Source organism: Myotis davidii, unplaced genomic scaffold (assembly GCF_000327345.1).
Source record: "Myotis davidii unplaced genomic scaffold, ASM32734v1 scaffold370, whole genome shotgun sequence".
NCBI classification, from domain to species: Eukaryota; Metazoa; Chordata; class Mammalia; order Chiroptera; family Vespertilionidae; genus Myotis; species Myotis davidii.
The window spans coordinates 3,137,048-3,158,429 of NW_006288615.1; the positions used below are offsets into that span (position 1 = coordinate 3,137,048).

The following is a 21,382-nucleotide window of genomic DNA, read 5'->3' on the forward strand; positions in this document are numbered from 1 at the left end:
GGAAGTGGACTGACAATTCTCAGGGTGAAAGGGGTGTAGGAAGAGACTGGACAAAAATCATACACCTATGGATGAGGACAGTGGGGAGGGGGGTAAGGCAGAGGGTGGGGTGGGAACTGGGTGGAGGGGATCTATGGGGGGAAAAAGAGGAACAAATGTAATAATCTGAACAATAAAGATTTATTAAAAAAAGAACTTAATGAATGTGGAAAAATATGTATTCAAGTTTAAAGAAAACAATCTCAATTGTTGGATTGAACAGAAAATTGGATAAAGCTGAAGAGAAAACTAACAAACTGGAAGACAATGAGAAAAAATTATCTACAGACAAATAGACAGAAACCACAGAGGGAGAGAAAGTATACATTTAATTAGAGTCATAGAAGGAATTGAGAAAGAAAATGAGTAAAGATGAAATTTTAAGTTAATGGCCAAGGTTTTCCATGGTAGTTAAGATACTGAACTAAAGATGTAAGAAGACTAGTGATTGCAAGTATAATTGCTTAAAAAAAAAAATCTAAGCTTAGACATATCAAGATGAAAGTATAGAAAACCAAAGTTCAAGACAAAATCTTAAAAGCGGCTAGAGAAAAAGATTATCTTCAAAGTAGCAATAGACTGACCATTCACTTTTCATCAAATATAATTCTGGTTATGCTATTCTCAAAATTTCCAATGGCTTTCCATCCTTAAAATATAAAAGACATACTTTTCAGCATATGAGGCTTTTCATAGGCTGGTCCTGCAGCTTGTCTAGATACAACCTTCCTCCTTCTCAGTTTATTCTTGATGGTGTGCCTTTGCACATGCTCTTCTCCCTTTCTGGAATGCTCCGCATGCCCATTTATCTAGTCAGCTCTTTCTTAGCCTTCCCATTCTTAGCTCAGGGGTTCACTGTCAAACTGACTGTCACCCTTCCTACTGCCTTTGAGTGCACTATTTGCTAGCTGTCGTAAACACCACTTTCAATATTTGTTGTCACCTTTGTCTCATTTCTAGCACATGAGCTCTCTGAGGATAGAGACAGGGTCATTTGCAGTGCCTGACATTCCATAGGTATTCAGGACTTTTACTGGGTTATTGCCAGCTTTTCAGGGGATCCCCTCACCACTTACACAAAATCTTAATGTGCGTTTTCATGGCTCTTCCCATGATGCACTGATTCTTGCTTGTGTGGAAAACTGGTCACTATGGTCTGCATACTGACATAGACTCTGTCTGTTCATTACTCTCATTTCCTTGGTGAAGCTGTAATGACAATATCCACTCTACCCATAGTATGAAGTTGTAGTGTGGAACAAATGAGATAACGTTTGTGAACCCACTGTGAAAACTCTCTTGACACCATACAATTTCATTAGCTTTATTTCAGTCAGAGACTTGTTTGGGCTGGGGATTTTATGAAGCAAAAAACCTCATTGGTGCTCCAAGCCTTGCGCTTGGCAAAGGCTAGATGTGGGGTCCTAGAACAATCATCAACACTTGCAGCATAGCAAGTGACTATAACATGAATGTTAACTGCCCCTGTGAAGACTTGTGTGGTTATTTCTACATTTCATTGGGGAGAGGGACCCATAAAATAAGTTTTCCTGGTTGGTTGATTTTAAGAGACCTACAGGGAAATGTTTTCATTTACAAAAAACAACTACAGTTTTCATTGTAAACTAGAGGCCTGGTGCACAAAATTCGTGCACTTGGGGGAGGGTCCCTCAGCCTGGCCTGCACCCTCTTGCAGTCTAGGAGCCCTTGAGGATGTCCAACTGTTGGCTTAGACCGCTCTCTGGCAATTGGACCTAAGCTGGCGGTCGAACATCCTTACCACTGCTGCGTAGATGGGAGAGGCTTCTGCCACCGCTGCTGCGCTTGCCAGCCATGAGCCTGGCTTCTGGCTGAGTGGTGCTCCCCCTGTGGGATCGGCCCAAAACCGGCTCTCCAACATCCCCTGACGGGTCCCAAATTGTGAGAGGGTGCAGGCCAGGCCGAAGGACCTCACCGGTATATGATCGGTGTTGGGGAGAGATGCGGGAGGTTGGACCGTGGGGGAGCAACCGAAGGAGGGCTCCAGGGTGTGTCCGGCCCATCTTGCTCAGTTCCTATTGGCCAGACTCCAGCAGCAAGCTAATCTACCAGTCAGAGCGTCTGCCCCCTACTGGTCAGTGCATGTCATAGCGACTGGTCAACTGGCTGTCTGCCCCCTGATGATCAGTACATGTGATAGTGAGTGGTTGAGCAGCCTTAGCATATCATTAGCATATTATACTTTGATTGGTTGAATAGCCAACCGATCAACCAGACATTTAGCGTACTAGGCTTTTATAGGATTGTAAATTTCTGTGGCCTTTCATTCAGAGATGGAAAAAGTTTAGACTTGTCAGAGTTTGTCACACTTTTAATTGGATGACTTGAAATAACCTTTTTGCCTATTTTCTTGCTTTTCTCTTCATATTGTCCCCACTTAGCATAGTAGTCGAGTAATCTGAAACCTTCTGATGTGTTTGTAAAGTTTTAAGAATCATCAGACTTCTCAGTTGACTGTTTATTTATGAGAAGGCCAAATCAGAACAATTTTTCTTACGAAAGTAGATGTTGGGTTTGCACTTGATTATGTAAATGGCCATGCCAACCCCAGCAAACCATGACATTTTATTTTTTAAATGTTTAAAATAGAAGTTTCAGATAATCTGTAGAGAGAGATTAAGATTTCACTGGATTTTTCTTCCTAGAGTTTTTCTTGAGGGAATATAAGGAACAGTTGTTTATATCAGTTGTTTATCTATTTTTTAGAAAATTCTTTTGTTTAATGAAGAATATTGGTAATCAATAGTTTCTAAACTTTTTTTTTAAACTACAAGGACCACAGAATGCATAGGCCAGCTCTGCCTTTGGTATGGCAAACCCGAAGGCTATGGGGACCCACAAACTTGAGGACTGCTGGCACCTCTGCCCTGTTCTGGTAATTTCATTTTGGAGTTTTATTGTTCTCTCAAGGTAGTCTTCCTGATATTCAATCAAAAGCTCTTCTAATTTAAGCCCATTTTTTATATACTAAGTCATTCATAGTGATGAAGACACACTTAGTAGCATCCTTCTCAGAGATCTCTCAAGTCTTGCCTCTCTTCACTCTCACTGCTACCATCTTAATTCAGATTCTGATAGTGTCTCACCTAGACAGCAGCCCCAGCTTTCTGAGATCTCTGTACTATTGCCTCTCTACTCCAGAGTGCTACCAAATTCATATCCTTAAAATGTATGCATTCTCAACTTGTCAGTTTCATCATCTGGACCTGTATGTTAGAAAGTTTGTTCTGCTGAGAGTGGCATTAAATCTTAAAATTTCAATGAACTTAAGTGCACGTCATAGCGACTGGTCAGCCGGTCGACTGTCAACTCCCTTGTGGTCAGTGCACGTCATAGCGACTGGTTGACCAGTCAGTTGTCTGCCCCCTGGTGGTCAGTGCATGTCATAGCAAGCGGTTAAGCAGCCTTAGCATATTACGCTTTGATTGGTTCAATGGCTGACCAGACGACCGGACACTTAGCATATTAGGCTTTTATTATATAGGATAACATAAAAAAAAGGCCAGAGATAGGCAGGTCAGAGCTTGAAGGATAGATCCACAGTCTTCAGCTCATTCTGTTGTGCTGCTCTGCACAGTAGGGAGCACCCTTGTCTTGTGACCTCCAGGACCAAGATGAGTGCCTGAGGTCCAGCAATCACATCTACATTCCAGCCAGCAAGAAGGAAAAAAGAAAGAGGGAAGGTGTATCCTTTAAGAATACTTCTGATAAGTCACAACACTTTAACCTGCATCTTACTGGCTGAAACTTAGACATATAGGCCATGCTTAGTTTGCAGTAAGGCTGAGGAACATAGTCTTTTAACTAGTATACCCAGCTAAAAATTGTAGTTCTTATTATTAGGAAAGAAGAGAATAGATAATTGAGTTGTAACTAGAGTCCCTGCCATAGGACCCATCCCACCTCTCTGTCAGCCTTGTTCTTCTCTCCATCCCAGGCCCTGCCCACCCAACACTTGTGTTCTCAACATGTTAGTAGCTTCAGTAGGCCCTTTCAAAGCTCTGGGCCTTTACCTGAAATGCCCTTTACCTTTCTTATCTCTCTTTTAATTATCTATACATCCTTCAAGCTCCAAGTCACTTCCTCAGAGAATTTTTTTCCCTTAACAGTGACAGCACATTACTTCTTACTTGAGCATGTAGCAGTGGAAGTGCTTCATGAACTTACTAATAGTAGTAACAGACTTGAGTTTGAATTTCTTCTTGCAGCTTGAGCTGGAAAGAACAAATATGGAAATTCTCAGCACAAAAATTGTATTTAAAGCCACAGCCCAGATTTCCCTTTTTGAAAGTTTCAGACCTTCATGTTGAACTGTCTCTCAACATTATGACTTAAGGGTTTCACAGGTAACCTCTCAAATAGAACCATCTCTCAAATAGAACTCTTGATTTTCACCTTATTCTCTAGTCTTTCCTGTGCCAATAATGATGCCTCCTCTGCCAACCTAGCTGCAGATGCTGGAAACCTGGAAATAACCCTAAACTCTGATATCTACCACCAGTCTATTAGATCAACTCCAAAATAGGTCTTAAACTGATCCTTTAATATGTATATGTATATTTCAGAGAGGAAGAGAGAGGGAGAAATAGATAGAAATGTCAGTGATGAGAGAGAATCATTGATTGGTTGCCTCCTGCACACCCCTAACTGAGGATTGAGCCTGAAACCCAGGCATGTGCCCTGACCCAGAATCCAACTGTGACTTCCTGGTTCATAGGTTGACGCTCAACCATAGAGCCACACTGGCTGGACTTAAACTGATCATTTTAAATCCATTTCCAATGCTTGCATCTAAGCACTATCCTCCATGTCTGGACTACTATAGGTATAAGCCTGCTGTAATCTAACCTCGGCAGTGTCATTTTCTTGCCTGAAATGGTTAATGAGCTTCTCATTGTTTTTAGGTTTAACTCCAGAACTCTTAAATCCTAGAAAGCCCCACCTGAATTGACTCCCCTTTGCCTCTCATTCTCATCTTTTGTCATGCATAATCCTGCTCACTGTGCCCTAGCCACATGGCCTTCTTTCTCTTCCCTTGATTGTGCTAAAAACTTCCCACCTCTGGCTCTTCCCTAGTGACATTCCCAACCCTTATGTTCCCTTCTTCACTCCTAAACACACCATCCTCATTGTCTTAGCTTAAATGTCACCTCCACACAGAGCCTTTTCCTCACCTCTTAATGTAAATCATATGTCCTTTCCTCTTATTCCTAAGGGACTATTCTTTCCTTTCTACCATTCATCACAACTTATAACTTTATATTTATTGAGTCATTATTTATTGACTCAATATCACTCCCAGATTAAGGTATATGTTCTGTATGGGCTTGGACTATATTTCTTTTATTCACCACTGAATCCTCAATGCCCAATGCTCAATAAATACACATGGAATAAATGAATAAATAAGTGATCTTGAGATTAAACAATGCATTGAATTGGCAACTTTGCTATTCAGTGTGGTGAAATGTAACTGTGGGAAACCTATTAAGGTGATTCACCTTTCTAAACTGGCATTGTGCTTCTTCATATTTATTGAGTACATCTATGATGTTTACCCGCAGGGCTGTAAACTTAGGTTAATTTATTAGTTCAACTCCAAAATGCATCTTTGTCTGAACAAAGCCTTATTTCTGCCAGGATATTCTTATGAACATAGAACCTGAAAAGGTCATGTTCAGGTATGATGTCTGAAAGTCATGATTGGGCCCATTGCCGTGGCTTGCCCTCTTTCTTTGGATACAGGCTGGCATAACCTTTGGAACTGAAGACTTGCTTGTTGTTGGAGTGGAATTTAAAACAACAGTCATAAGATAGAGCCATCAGAAGGCTTTATGCCTAGGATATGGGGTACATTGGAAAAACCCTCACTACCCTGTATTTACCAACTCTGTGCTCAAATATTAGATATGTAGGTACAGTGTACTTGTTCATGGTAATTCCAGGCTCATTATCTTTCCTGAATTACCTTGTTCTGCAGAACATATTGGCAAAGTATGTATGGAACAGATAAAAAACTTGTGTGGGTTTTTCTCCCTAAGAGTATAAGAGGTGCTGTTCTGGAAGCATTCAATGATTTTTTGGAATCCTGAACTATGGTCTAAAATAAAAGATGAACTTGAATGATGTTCCTCTTTAAGAAAAAAAATAATGTATTTTTATTGATTTCAGAGAGAAAGGGAGAGGGAGAGAGAGAGAGAAATATCAATGATAAGAGAGAATCATTGATCGGCTACTCCTGCACACCTCCCGCTGGGGTTTGAGCCCGCAACCTGAGCATGTGCTCTGACCGGTTATCGAATTGTGACCTCCTGGTTCATAGGTTGACACTCAAACACTGAGCCCCACTGGTCAGGCTGAATCCCCTCTTTTACTGGTGGATAGCATGACCAACAATGGGAAAGTTATTGTTTGTTTTTTTCCTTTTGGTAGACAATGAAAATTTTGCTTTCAGTGGGCACTATGGTAGGTATATTTCAACATAGATGGAAAAGCAAACAGTTGATCATTCTTACCCCAGTAGGTCAGATCATGTCAGTGTTTACAGAGTATGCTCACAGTGGTAAAAATTGGCTTTAAGCTGAGGCTTTCTAAGAGGCAGCTAGTCCTTAAAAGAAATTATTTATTTATTTTGGCCTTGGTAATATCCAATTGATGATAAATACAAGTCTCTCTTGGCTCAATGGAGTGGGTCCCACATGAACTGGTTGTGGCCCCCAAAATCCAAAAACTCTAGTATAGTTGGCTAAGACTATTTTGTGGCATGGGGGAAATCTAATGTAACGCATGAAAATACAAAATATTAAATGTTCAAAAGTGTGTAATTTGCGCTTTTGTTCATGAGAGGTTTTAATACTTCTGGTACAGAGCCTAATTCTCTTTAATGGGGAGATGTGGTTTCAGTTTCTTGGGTGAATGTGCATTTTATAAGTTTTTTAAGAAAGGAAATTAAACATTAAAAGACTTTAAGTGATTTACTCTTTATATAATGTCACTAAGAAAACAAGGAAAATCAGGGTTGGCATTTTTATTTATTTATTTAACTAGAGGCCCGGTTCATAAATTCATGCACCAGTAGGGTCCCTTGGCCTGGCCTGCATGATGGGGCCAAAATTAGCTCTCCGACATCCCCTGAGGGGTTGTGCACGATAGGGGCTTGGGAGGGACACGGGAGGTTGGCCAGCTGGGGAAGGACCGCAGGAGGGCTCCACGGTGTATCCGGCCCGTCTCACTCAGTCCTGATCAGCCAGACCCCAGGAGCAAGCTAACCTACCACCGGTTGGAGCATCTGCCCCATGGTGGTCAGTGCACGTCATAGTGATTAGTCGACCGGTTGACTGTCTGCCCCCTGGTGGTCAGTGCACATCATAGAGAGCCGTTGAGTGGCCTTAGCATATCATTAGCATATTACACTTTGTCCGGTTGAGTGGCCCACCAGACGACCAGACACTTAGCATATTAGGCTTTTATTATATAGGATAAGTATAATTTATTTTCCACCATTTTGTTTGTTATGGCGTAGATCCCGGGAAAGATATGGGGTGTTTATCTAAGGCATCCCTTGAGATAAACTTTAACCGTGCAGGTGTTGGGACATTCAAGTAGTTACTAGCGAAGGGGCTACTCTATGCAAGCAGGACCAAGGGCAGGACTAGGACTGAAAAGACCAGAAGCTTTAATTTCAGTTTTAAGCATACGCAAAATGATTCAATTAACTGCCGGAGGAATTACACCACATGAAACATATGCAATTGTAAATCACACAGTACTTTATTACTCACAAAAGTTCCTGATGCTGCGGGTACAGGCTTCATGGGATCCCGGTGGTGCTGTTCTCTGGGCTGGTCCAGTCCAGACGCAGGGGCCAGCGTTCCTCACCGGAGAGCTTGGTCGCATCTCGATTGGGAGGTACTAGCCATTCTTCTGTCCTCTGGCATGGAAAGAAGCATGGAGTGGCATCGTTTGCTGGACTGACAAAAGGATGTGCCTTTGCGGTAGTCTTGACAGGCGAGCACTGTTGGATGGTCAGGACCCTTTTTTAAAGCCTGTTTCATTGCTTAAACCACACTCATAATGTGGCATCTGTGATTTCCATTTTGGGTTATTTAAAGTGGAGTGAGAATTTAGGCACTGGTGAAGGAATCAATATTAATGTTCTAGATTTTTATAGTTTTTATTCTTCATTATTTTTAAAATTAATTAATCCTCACCCGAGGACATGTTCATTGATTTTTAGAGAGAGGTGAGGGAAGAGAGAGAGAAACTTTGATGTGAGAGAAACATCGATTGGTTGCCTTCCCTACATACACCGACCTCAGATTAAACTCATCACCTAGGTATGAGCTCTGACCAGGAATCCAGCTCTCAACCTTTTGGTGTATGGGATGATGCTCCAATCAACTGAGACACCGGAGCAGGGTGGCATGGCTTTTTGAGGACATTATCTGGATAGCAGAATCCTGCTGTGCTAAACCAAACTGATTTCTTAACTTTGTTTATACGAATCAATGCAGTTGTTTTTTCATTTTGCTTGATCTTATTGGAATTACCTTTTCCGAAAAACCAGTATATCTGCCACCCACCTTTTCTGTCCTTCAATGCCTTTATAATGCTATTTCAAATAAAATTTAAAATAAGGAATTCTCCTGTACTCCACTATTAGCATCTGCCCATGGTGGTCAGTGCACGTCATAGTGATTAGTCGACCGGTTGACTGTCTGCCCCCTGGTGGTCAGTGCACATCATAGAGAGCCGTTGAGTGGCCTTAGCATATCATTAGCATATTACACTTTGTCCGGTTGAGTGGCCCACCAGACGACCAGACACTTAGCATATTAGGCTTTTATTATATAGGATAAGTATAATTTATTTTCCACCATTTTGTTTGTTATGGCTGATACCAAACTACTTTTGAAAGTTAACATTTATATTGATTTTGTTCGTTTTCAGCAGATGTACATAATAAAATAACCTATCTCTATTCTTCATTGTAGGCAGGGACAGTATTTAGCATGTAGTGTTTTTGGCATTTCACATAGGTGATTAAGTTTAATTCAACATAGTTTGATGCTCTCCATATGTATGATGTTTAGCATATGAATAGTGTTAAATGGGTAAAATGTGGCCTGCTGAGTGTGAGCATTAATGCAAGTAGGTGATTTGATTGACCTTAGCCAAGTCACATAACCAGTGAGGGCCTGAGTTTCCATTGCCATAAAATGAGTGGTTTGGGGTAAATGGTATCCAAGAATCCTATAGCTCTGAATTTAAAAATCCCATGAGTCTGTATGACTAATACATTATGCCAAATACATACGCGTTTTATTCCTCCTCTTCTTTTTCTTTCTGTTTTTAATTAAGGTGAAGAGGATGCTGGTGCACCAAGTACAAAAGATGAGAGCACCTCCATGGCACAGGACACAAGCGCTTTACCAGAGAGGTCACTGCAAAGATCAGCAAAGGTCATTGCCTACAGATTTCCCTATTTGTCCAAATGGCTGTCACCTGAGCTACCTGTCAAAGGTCTCTCATGGGACACTTAGGGCTGTAGTTTTAGTCAATTAATCAGAACAGTCAGTGGAAGCAGGGTATTATAAAAAGTAAATCTTTTTTTATAACTTTAAACATGTAATAAGTTCATTTGCCTGCCTTTGGATGAAGGGCTAAGGCCTTTTCTTTGTATGTGGGTAAGTTTATTGAAGTTCTGCATTATTATTATTATTATTATTATTATTATTATTATTATTATTTTTGCTTAAACCACACTCATAATGTGGCATCTGTGATTTCCATTTTGGGTTATTTAAAGTGGAGTGAGAATTTAGGCACTGGTGAAGGAATCAATATTAATGTTCTAGATTTTTATAGTTTTTATTCTTCATTATTTTTAAAATTAATTAATCCTCACCCGAGGACATGTTCATTGATTTTTAGAGAGAGGTGAGGGAAGAGAGAGAGAAACTTTGATGTGAGAGAAACATCGATTGGTTGCCTTCCCTACATACACCGACCTCAGATTAAACTCATCACCTAGGTATGAGCTCTGACCAGGAATCCAGCTCTCAACCTTTTGGTGTATGGGATGATGCTCCAATCAACAGAGAACACCAGCCAGAGCTCCGTTGTTGTTTAGTTGTTGTCATGCTCATATGCAATTTAAAAGTAAGCTTTAAAGAAGTCTCTTTTAATTTTTCCAAAATGTTTAATTTAGTTATCATAGAAATGAAAACAATTGATTTTGTTGTTTTGCATAATTTGATTTTATTGTTTAATTATGTATGCAGTGGCATAATCAGATATGGGATCAAACACAGCTGACCCCAGCTAAGTAGCTCATGGTGGAGGAAGCGGTACACAGGCAAAGAATGAGGTGGCGTAATGGTGTGAGGCTTCCTCTGCCTGAAGCATAGACAGCACGTTTAACTGGGGAATGCAGTTTTGCTGCTCAGTCTAGGGAGTTAGTTAGGAGAGTGTCAAGAATGTCTCCTGCATAATGACATGAGGAATTTCTAAATCATATCACATACATCTTACTCACAATTCCCCATCCAGTTATCTAGATCCTTATTTTAATAAGCATTTTCAAATCTAACCATGTGACAGGCAGTATGCGAGGTGTGGAAGATTATAATGAATGGAAATCCTGTGGGCTAGGTCTGGCTCACAAACTTGTGTTTTGTTTGACCTGAGCAGTATTTAAAGATTTTTACTTGGTAGCTTACATTAAAAAAAGAAAATTGGAGTGGTCACATAAAAAAAAATTAGACTTCTGGCTTCTCCTGACAAAACAAAACATCGGCAGCACTGGGCCACATTCTGAAATGACTTTAGTCAGAGCTGAATAGAGGCAGCTGGTGATGGAACTTGTGTTCTGTAATTTGCTACTGCCCTCCAATGGTACTCTCTCTCTGGCTGTTTTTGTTTTTTGTTTTTTTTGATGGGGGGTGGGGAGATGGAAGGATAGTTTCTTAATAAATTCAAACTAAAATTACAAGCCCAAACAACACTTGTTTGGGAAACCTATGCTGTGGTCAAGTCATTTCTATGACAACTAATGTATGAATCATAAGTAATGTCCAGCTGCTTTATACACTTCTCATGCTGTCAAATATTAAAATTAGAAGCAAGGACTTCTGGTTCAGACAAGATGCCATAGATTCATTTCTCCTTGCTCTTCTCTACTAAGTACAGCTATAAACCCTGGAATATAACAAGAGACAACCAAGGAAGAATTCTGAAAGGGGAAAAGAGGAAGGCAACTAGTTAGGGGCTCCAGTCTAGGGGAACAACATAGCAGCAGGAGACTTCACAGTCCCCCACCAACAGAAATAGCAACTAGTTAGTCACACAGCTTCCCTGAGAGACACTTCATAGAGACCTGGAAAAACTGCTGGACCCAGCTGGTTGGCCAAATAATTCCCTGCTGACCTCTCCCAACTGTTCCCCAGTCCTGTAGCTAAGCAGCATTGAGTATGTCTTTGGTGTTTGCAGGTGGTTTACATCGTGGAGAAAAAGCATTCCCGAGCAGCAACTGGCTTCCTCAAACTCCTGGCTGATAAGAACAGTGAACTGTTCAGGAAATATGCCCTGTTTTCTCCCTCAGACCACCGAGTGCCCAGAATATACGTGCCTCTCAAGGACTGTCCCCAAGACTTTGTGACCCGGCCTAAAGATTATGCCAATACACTGTTCATTTGCCGCATTGTGGACTGGAAGGAGGACAGCAATTTTGCCTTGGGGTAGGTGAGCTCTGGCAAGAAAACCACAGATCCCACACAGAACTTGGTTTAGGGGGACTTTAGGTAAACTTTTTTGTTATATTTTAATTATTATTTCTTATTAAAACATGGGTACTTTACATATTTTGGTCCTGGTTCTTAAGAAATTGACCTTAGCTACCACCTCAAGTGTTCACCTATAGGTTCCTTGAATTGCGAGGCAGTCACCTTTTCAGTTTGTTTTTGTTTTTTTGACATAAAATATAAGCACATTCTGAACCTATACAAACATATTTCCTGTCATGTATCCTGTTTGTATTTGTGAACTGCAAAGAATTCATCACATCAAACAATCAGACCCATCCTTTCAGACACCAGTGTTAATATATGCAAGTCAAGGCATATTCAAGGGATCCCGGTCTCCCGTGTTTTAAATCTAAATATGAAGGGATGTTTGAATGATGTGCTTTTTTGACACTAACCTTCAGAGTTTTCACTTATGGCATTAAAAACAAAATTACCTTACTGTAAGCAGGAAAATGGTACCATTTTTTCATGGAAGCTATCAGAAACCAATCTAACTTAAATATAGATTATGTGGTTGCAGAGCATCATGGATAGCCACTTTATTTTGATCTGAAGAAACTGCTGAACCCAGCTGTTTGATCAAATGCTGTGCCTGTCTTCTTATAATTGGTATTCAGTTTGAAAGAAAAGCAGTCTTAAGTTTTAGCTAAATCTTTAGCTCTTTATTATTGACTAGAGGCCCAATGCATGAAATTCATGCAAGGGGCTCAGCCCTTGCAGCCATGGCGGCTCGCCTCAGCCCTTGCAGCTCTGGCTTCGTCTGGAAGATCGTTCGGCTATCTGGTCTAATTAGCATATTATGCTTTTATTATTATAGATGATGTCTGGTTTATGCTTCACAGAAAATGAAAATAAAAGCATACAAGTTAGAACAGAGTTTGTTTTGACACTTTTTGTCCATTTTGGTGATTTGCTTGTTGATCATCTAACTTGTACAGGATGGAGCCTCCTAGGAATGTTCTATGGTTATGAGTGCCAACACTGAATGGATGGCCATACTGTGCTGCTTTGATCAAGTTTATTCTATACTTAACCTCTTATGCCCAGTGAAGTAAGTCAGATCAAATCTGTATGTCATACCAATGCAATTTAAGAAGCACTATCCTATGCCACTCTTTCAGTGATATGAAGATCATGATTTATATGATCTCAGAACCACTCAGGAACAGTTGTACTTTCTTTTTTACTCTCAAGTAGTGTGATTGCAATGTCATCATTTTCTAAAGCCTAAATCATTATCCAAAAGTGACGTCAATCCCTTGAGCTCTAAATAGTCCTTCTTAGAGGCTTGCCAGTTTCTCACCATTAACTCGAAAGGCCCGATAGTAGCTGTGCCACCTGGCTTCTGTTGATTGTGGCTGCCACACTCTGCTTGGCAGTGAAAAGAGAAGCCTTTCACATCACAGCAGGAAATCCAGCCTTGTCTTTTATCTGCCTTTCTGTCACATCCCATTCTGTATACTTGATTGGACTTCTTCCTTAGTTTTCAAGTTGTAAGGGTGTAGTCAGGAAATCTTTGGGTGTGAGTTTGTCTTATTGCTCGAATGGCCTTGCAGGTTCCTTTTTTTTTTTTTTACAGTTGAGCCATTATTTTATCAAGATTTCTTTTGTGGGTAAAGTACACTAATAATTGAAAAAGGAATCAGCCCTTTAAAGCAGCAAGGACATTTCATTTGCTGAATATTAAGAAAAAATATTTAAAAATAATAACCATATGTTAATTATATTTTTTTCAAAATAAAAAAAAGGAAGATTCTCATACTTAGATGGAAAACTCTGCTAACTTTTCCTCTATTTTCTTACTATAAAGACATTAAGAATGATCTTTTGTGGAAATATGCCTTTTAAAATCTTTGTGAAAAAGAGAAAATGTATCTGAAATAAAATATGGCAGGTTTTCATGATGCAGTTCTCAGATGACGTCTGTCTTCTAAGGGGTGTGGGCTGCAGCTGCTGAGCATGTTGGTGGTTGCCTTACCATTGGTTCTGGCTATCAGTTACTGATCTTTAGGAGCTGAGGTCACTGTTTCTAATCAGAACATGCTGTGCTAGGATTGTCTAGGTCAGTGATGGCGAACCTATGACACACGTGTCAGAGGTGACATGCGAACTCATTTTTTTGGTTGATTTTTCTTTGTTAAATGGCATTTAAATATATAAAATAAATATAAAAAATATAAATCTTTGTTTTACAATGGTTGCAAATATCAAATAATTTCTATATGTGACACGGCACCAGAGTTAAGTTAGGGTTTTTCAAAATGCTGACACGCCGAGCTCAAAAGGTTCGCCATCACTGGCCTAGGTTTTCTCTATCATCCTGGCCAGGTTTCTATCAGGAGTGTGAAGGTAGTACTTGCTATGGGTGTAAATGTGTGTGGTTAGCTTCTGCAAAAACTGTGCCTAAAAACTGAGGTTAGCCAAAGAGGTTTTCTTTTTTTTTTTTTAATATATTTTATTGATTCTTCACAGAGAGGAAGGGAGAGGGATAGAGAGTTAGAAACATCGACGAGAGAGAAACATCGATCAGCCACCTCCGCACACCTCCCACTGGGGATGTGTCCGCAACCAAGGTACATGCCCTTGACCGGAATCGAACCTGGGACCTTTCAGTCGCAGGCCAACGCTCTATCCACTGAACCAAACCGGCCAGGGCCAAAGAGGCTTTCTTTTGAATTTTCTCCCTGCCCCTACACTCTACCCTTAGAAATATCAAACAACTTCTGCCTGTCTAATTGCTACTAATTATTCAAGTCCGAAGTCGTTTACTTCTTCTGTAGTTAAATTCAGTTCATGGGCAAGTGTTGATCAGCTGTGTGTAAGTCACTGTGCTATATTGTGTGAGAAATAGAAAGGTAGAAAGCTATGGTTTCTTTATTCAAAGAAATTATAGCCCAGTGGTCGGCAAACTCATTAGTCAACAGAGCCAAGTATCAACAGTACTTCTTCAAAATAGACTTGCCCAGGCTGAAAACCGACTTCTGCGCATGGGCCATGAGGTTTCAATCGCACTGTACGTGTGGGCGTATGTGGTATTTTGTGGAAGAGCCACACTCAAGGGGCCAAAGAGCCGCATGTGGCTCGCGAGCCGCAGTTTGCCGACCATGGTTATAGCCTAATGTGGAAGGACTTGTACATAAATGTCACAGGATTAATTTGATTCCAAGAAATAGAATCCTGATTGAACTGGTTTAAATAAAAATGGTGATTATTATAAGAAACTGGTGGTCCTCCTCAAATCCAGGGCCAGAAGTATAGGCCGGTCTCATGAGGAACTCAGAACTAACAAGGTGGCAAAGGAATCACAGCTTCTCTCTCAACCACCCTGACCAGTCCAGCCACCACGTGGTATCATTTCTCTAGCCCTTTCTACACACAAGTAGTATATTCTGCTTCTTTCTTAACAGTTTCCACCTACCTACTCAGTACCACGCATGGCCCTAAAATGGTACTGCTGGGCCTCTGCAGGTCACATACCAAAGTCTAGATCACAATACAGAATTTCTGCGGCAGAAAATTTTATTGATCTAGCTTGAGACAATTATTTGCCCTGGTCAGTAGTTTTAACTAGAGGTAGGAGTCTGAGGTCCCATGACCTACTGCCCAGTTAGCATGGCTCTCCATGCAGGAGTGTGGATACAGCAGATAGATTGAATGCTTATGTCTTTTGACCTCTAATTATAGTATGAAAGAGAATGTTCTAAGTTCTTCCATAGGAACAAAATAATTTTCTGGAAGTTTAGAGGAGGTGGATGAAGGGAGAAATCCAGGATTGTTTCCTGGAAAATGGAAGCCTCCTTGCTAAAAGATCAGTCACTGAGAGCCTAGAGTGGATGGGAAGGGACATGACTGGAAGGAAGCAGTCATAATAGGCTTTTGCAGTAAGATGAGAGGGGAGAACCTGTAGGAGAGGAGTTGCAATGAAGGAAAGAAAAGATTCAGGGGAAATGAAGAAGGTCAGTTCTCCCAGGCATGATGACCGATTACAAATGGGGCATGAAGGAAAAGGACAGAATCTTGGATGAACTTTCAGATTTCCAACTTGTGTGATTGGGTAGGTGATGATGGCATGTAACCACGGTTCTCTGAGAGCAACCTCAGCTCCCACCATTCCCTTCACTTATGCCTCATTGCTTGCTGTTTTGTTTCCCAACCTGACTGTGTTTGTTCATAGCTCCAAACTTTTGCACACTGCACTCCCATTCCCAACAGTGGCTTTCTCCTCTCCCCAGAGTTTATTTAGTGAAATAGTCAATTTTTAAACTTTTATCAGTTGTCTAGTCGAAAAATGTTTCCTGACTCTAAGTCCTCCCTCTTGGGTGCTCTAATAGTTTCTAATGATACCTTTATTGTATCTCTCATCTGTTTGTATTGTAATTGCTTATGCAAGTTATTTACCTGGCCATGAGCTCCTTTAGGACAGGATACTGAGTGAACATTTTCTGGCTGGTCAGATGGGTAGATGAAAATGATTTGATGACCCCTGACATTGATTAGGAAAATGTTGTACCATAAATTATGCTAGAATACATAGGAGAGGGTGTTTGGAACAGAAAATGATGAGAACTAAGGTTATATGATTTAAAAATCAACACTTGTTAACAACATACAGTCAGTATATAAACATAGGTGGAGAACTCCTAACTTAGAGTGTTTGTTTTTTAAATAAACCTTTATTGTTGAGAGTATTACATATGTCCTCCTCTTTTCTTGCCCCTATTGCACTCCTCCACCTGGATGCTGCCCTGCCTCAGGCCTCCACCACCCTATAATTGTGTCCATGGGTTTTGCATATATGCATATAAATTCTTTGGTTAATCTCTTCCTGCCCCCCCTCTTCCCTTCCCTCTGAGATTTGTTAGTCTGTTCCATGCTTCCATGCCTCTAGTTCTATTTTATTCATCAGTTTATTTTGTTCATTAGATTCCTTGTTTGTTTATTTTGACTTTAGATTCAATTGTTGATAGAATTATATTTATTGCCACTTTATTGTTCACATTTTTATCATTTTTTCTTCTTCTTAAAGAAGACCATTCAATATTGATATATATAAAAGGCTAATATGCAAAGTGTCCTCTCGGGAGTTCGACCCAGAGACTGGGAGTTCGACCCAGAGACTGGGAGTTCTATTGCTCACTATGACATGCGCTGACCACCAGAGGGCAGTGAAGAATGAAGCAAAGCCCCAGCTGGCAGTTGGCAGCCAGGGAAAGGAGGCCCCAGCCGGCAGCTGGAAGGAAGGCCCTGATCGGCCTTGATTGCTGGACAGACCTACGGACCCTTCTCGTGCACGAATTTCATGCCCTGGGCCTCTAGTTTCATATAAGTTCTTCAGTTCATTCCTTCCCTTCTCTACCCCCTCTCCCTCTAAGGATTCTCAGCTGGTGTTTTCCTTATGTATTGACTATTTTTATCTCAAGCCGTCTGTTTTGAGCTAAACTATGTTTGTAATGGTGTTTTTTGGTTCTCAGGTTTTTCTTAGGTTGTAGCTCCTTGTTTTTATAAAATTTGTTTTGTAAGTTAGTTCAAGGACTCAGGACATTTTTTTCAAGTAGATTATCAATTTGTTATTTGCTTCCTCATATTCGAAATTGATGATTTTATTCTCAGCATCCTCTACTTTACTATTGATTCCCTGTAAATTATTTTCCATTTCACTTAGTGTATCCTTCATTTCTGACTGGTCCTTTTTTATGTCTTTGATGTTCTCAATACTTTTCTTGAAATTCTCACTAAGTTCCTTGAGCATCCTTATAACCATTGTTTTGAACTCTATCTAGTTTTCTTGCATCCATTTCATTTAGTTCTTTTTCTGGGTATTTCTTCTGGTCTTTCATTTGTGACATGTTTCTTTGTCTCCGCATTTTGGCTGCTTCCCTGTGTTTGCTTCTATGTATTAGGTAGAGCTGCTATGTCTCCTGGAATTGATAGAGTGGCCTTGTGTAGGAGGTGTCCTGTAGAGCCCAGTGGCTCAGCCTCATTAGTCACCTGAGCTGGGCACTATAGGTAAACCCCTGTGTGATCTGTATGCACTGTCCTGTTGTAGTTGAGCCTTGATTGCTGCTGACCCCCAGGATAATTCCCAGGATAATTGGCTGTGAGAACCAGCTGTGACTATAGCAAAAAAGCTGTTGTGCAGAAGATACGCCTATGGAGTAGGACTTGCTTCAGTGTGGTTTTGTGTTCACTGAGTCCACTCCTTGAATGTGTCGCTCATGGATGTGATAGAGTTGTAATCTTGCATGGTCTGAATCTTCTGGCGTGGTCTGAAGCTGTCAACTGGGTGTTCTGACTCTGGGGCCTTGCGGGAGGTGCAAAGTCAGCCTCTGTCTGTGCCCTGCCTGGGGCCACCTGTCATGAGGTACAAAGTGATCTGAAAGATGGTGCTACTTGTGTTGGGCTAGGAGGTGCCCAGGAGAGGCCAAGCTGTGAATCTTGGCAAGCTACTGCTAGTGCTGGGCCTGGGGCCACTTATTAAAAAAAATTATATATATATATATAATTTACTTATTACAGAGAGGAAGGGAGAGGAGAGAGAGATAGAAACATCAATGATGAGAGAGACCCATTGATCAGCTGCCTCCTGCATGCCCCATACTGGGGATCAAGCCTGCAACCCCAGCATGTGCCCTTGACTGGAATTGAACTTGGGACCCTTCAGTCTGCAGGCCAGTGATCTATCCACTGAGCCAAAATGGCTAGGGCTTGGGGCCACTTATTGAGAGGTATGGGGCACACTGAATCCAGCTGCTACTTGTTTGAGAGATTTTAGGAAAGTCTGAAGCCTGAGCCAAGCAGCCATTCATATGATAAAGACACTGCAAATAGCTTAGGTGGGGCTGCAAATTGGGTGAATTGGGATCTCAGGGAATCACCAGGGCAGGGCAAACAGAGTGGGCCAGGTTGATGGAGACTCAGATATAGTGACTGTTAGTCAGCTTTGTGTGTGTGTGTGTGTGGAGGGTGTTGGAGGTGCGATGTCCCAGCTCTTTTGTCTGGGAGAAAGCTGCCCCCTAGTTCTTTTGCCCTGATGCCAGACAATTTAGTTCCTCTGGTATGTCCCTGGATCCTTTCAAGTTGCTGCCCCAGTGCTGGAGCTCAGAGGGAGTGAGTCTGGGTAAGTCTGTGTGCTGGCCCTTTAAGAGGAACTGTCTGGGACTCCAGCAGCCTCTGTGTCACTCAGCTACAGTCTGAGCTGGTTTTTACAGCCCAAAGTTATGGGGACTTCTCTTCCCGGCTCTGGAACCCTGGGCTGGGGCCTGGTGTGCGACTGGTACCCCTTGCTCTTCATGGGACGCCTCCTCAGCCAAGATATCCCTCCTGATTAAAAACACGCCCCATGTGGGTATTGGATCAGCCCATTCAGTGCCTCCAACCCTCCTACCAGTCTCATTGTGCTTTCTTCTTTAATTTTCTAGTTGTAGGACTTCCATTCAGCCAGATTTCAGGCGGTTCTGAATGATGGCTGTTCTGTATTTTAATTGTAATTTTGATGTGGTTGTGGGAAGATGTGAGAACCAGCATTTACCTATGCTGCCATCTTGGTTCCTTCTAATTTAGTATCTTTAATAAGAAGTTTAAATAAAACATACACATTAATTGAATATATAATTTCAGCAGCTTTAGAAGGGTCCTTAAAGAGGCCATCAATCTTGGTGCCCCCGTTGGTGTAAGAATTGCTTCTCTGGCATCTCCATTGGCCCTTTGTTGTTTCTAATTGAGGGAAGTCCCAACGTTATTACAGTACTGGAAACCTCTATTTGTTAGAAAAGTTATTTTCCTCTTGTTCTTATAATTGTCATGAGAGATCTCAGTTGAGCCTTGTTACCTCTATACATGGCATCTACCACATTTTCATGAATCATAGTCCTGTACTATAAAAAAACCTAATCATTCTTGCCCTAACTGGTTTGGCTCAGTGGATAGAGCATCAGCCTACAGACTGAAGGGTCCCAGATTTGATTCTGGTCAAGGGCATGTACCTTGGTTGCAGGCATATCCCCAGTGGGGGGTGTGCAGGAGGCAGCTGATCGATGTTTCTCTCTCATAGATGTTTCTAGCTCTCTATCCCTCTCTCTTCCTCTCTGTGAAAAATCAATAAAATATATTTTTTAAAAAACAAACAAACCAAAAACCTAATCATTCTTAAAGATTATCTATAAAAATGATAGTCATTCTTAGCGAACCCTTGCTGGCTTTTAGGGATCACAACATATTTAGTACTTTTCATATTTACTGCTGCATAGTCCAGAATATTTAAAAAGCCACATTGACTTCCTCATTGAGATAATTTGTAATTATATAATCAAATTTACAGTTCTTAGAGCTTCCCAACCCTCTTAAATCATCTTTCCCTTATAGTGGTTCTCAGCCTTCCTAATGCCACGACCCTTTAATACATTTCTTCATGTTGTGGTGACCCCCAACCATAAAATTATTTTCGTTGCTACTTCATAACTGTAATTTTGCTACTGTTATGAATCGTAATGTAAGTATCTGATACACTATATGTGTTTTCCGATGGTCGCGACCCACAGGTTGAGAACCGCTGCTTTAGAAACTCTTGCAGTAGAATTCATGTCCGTATTTTCTCAGACCTTTGTGATATCTCTTTTCCTAAAGTCTAGAGTTTACAGTCCCAAATTTCCCTCCCAGGATGTTATAAGCAAGAAAATATCATTATGGTCTCTTTCTCCCAGATTTGTCATAATTTCTTTTTCTTAAATATTTAAGGATAAATCTTGAAGAAAATGGAAAAATTTTACAGCAGCTACTGTGGGGAACATACTAGTGTTTCTTGGCAACATTGTAGACTAACTAAAGATGTATCACACGAATTGACCTAGAGCAAATTGACATATTTATAATTTGGTAGCTTTAAAGGATGGAGAGGAGGGAAAATGAATAGGTTAGTGTAGGTATAGTAGGGTTGAGAAAGTTTTGGTTGAACATGGGATTGTTTAAGGCTTAATGGGAGCTTGTTGAAAAATGAGAAATAAAGAATGGGTGACAGTACTGCTCATTTTAATGAGAGTGAAGGACAATAGTTTCCGTTGCAGAGTGACTGGACAAGGTGAAAGAAGAGGAAGGGAAGTTCTGATCGAGGAGGAAGTGGTGGAGAAGGTCCTGGTTGGGGGAAGGAGGGAGATCTGTTCTGGTATTTTCTTCATCTCCCAGTTTTGTGCCCATAAGGTGTCAGTTATTAGACAATCAGAAACATTTGCTGACAAATGAAATCAAATACTTTTACTCTTCCATCCAGTTTTGATAGACTGTATTTCTTATAAGTGTTGGGGAGCTGGTCATTAAATTTTATTTAGTAGGAAAATGAAAATGTAACTAGGTTGCTGAAAAAAACAAACAGGAAAAATTAGTTTGTTTCATCAAGGCATAGCTGACAAGATTAGCAAATTGAAAAGTGGCGCCATCCAGTCTTCTTGAGCAAAAGGACTATTTCACCTTTTTAAGAGTATGCTTTCCTTATCTGAGGAAGAGGCTGA

The 21,382-nt window shown here is 40.8% G+C and overlaps 1 protein-coding gene across 2 annotated transcripts in view; it reads left to right on the forward strand.

Annotated features, from left to right (window-relative positions):
• DIS3L2 (DIS3 like 3'-5' exoribonuclease 2) overlaps nucleotides 1–21,382 on the forward strand; it is a 304,502-nt gene that overhangs the window by 106,184 nt on the left and 176,936 nt on the right. For both annotated transcript variants that reach the window (XM_015561871.1, XM_006760425.2), the window contains 2 exons: nucleotides 9,439–9,539; nucleotides 11,569–11,816. In XM_015561871.1, coding sequence (XP_015417357.1) covers nucleotides 9,439–9,539; nucleotides 11,569–11,816 — 349 coding nt within the window. The remainder of the gene's footprint in view (nucleotides 1–9,438; nucleotides 9,540–11,568; nucleotides 11,817–21,382) is intronic.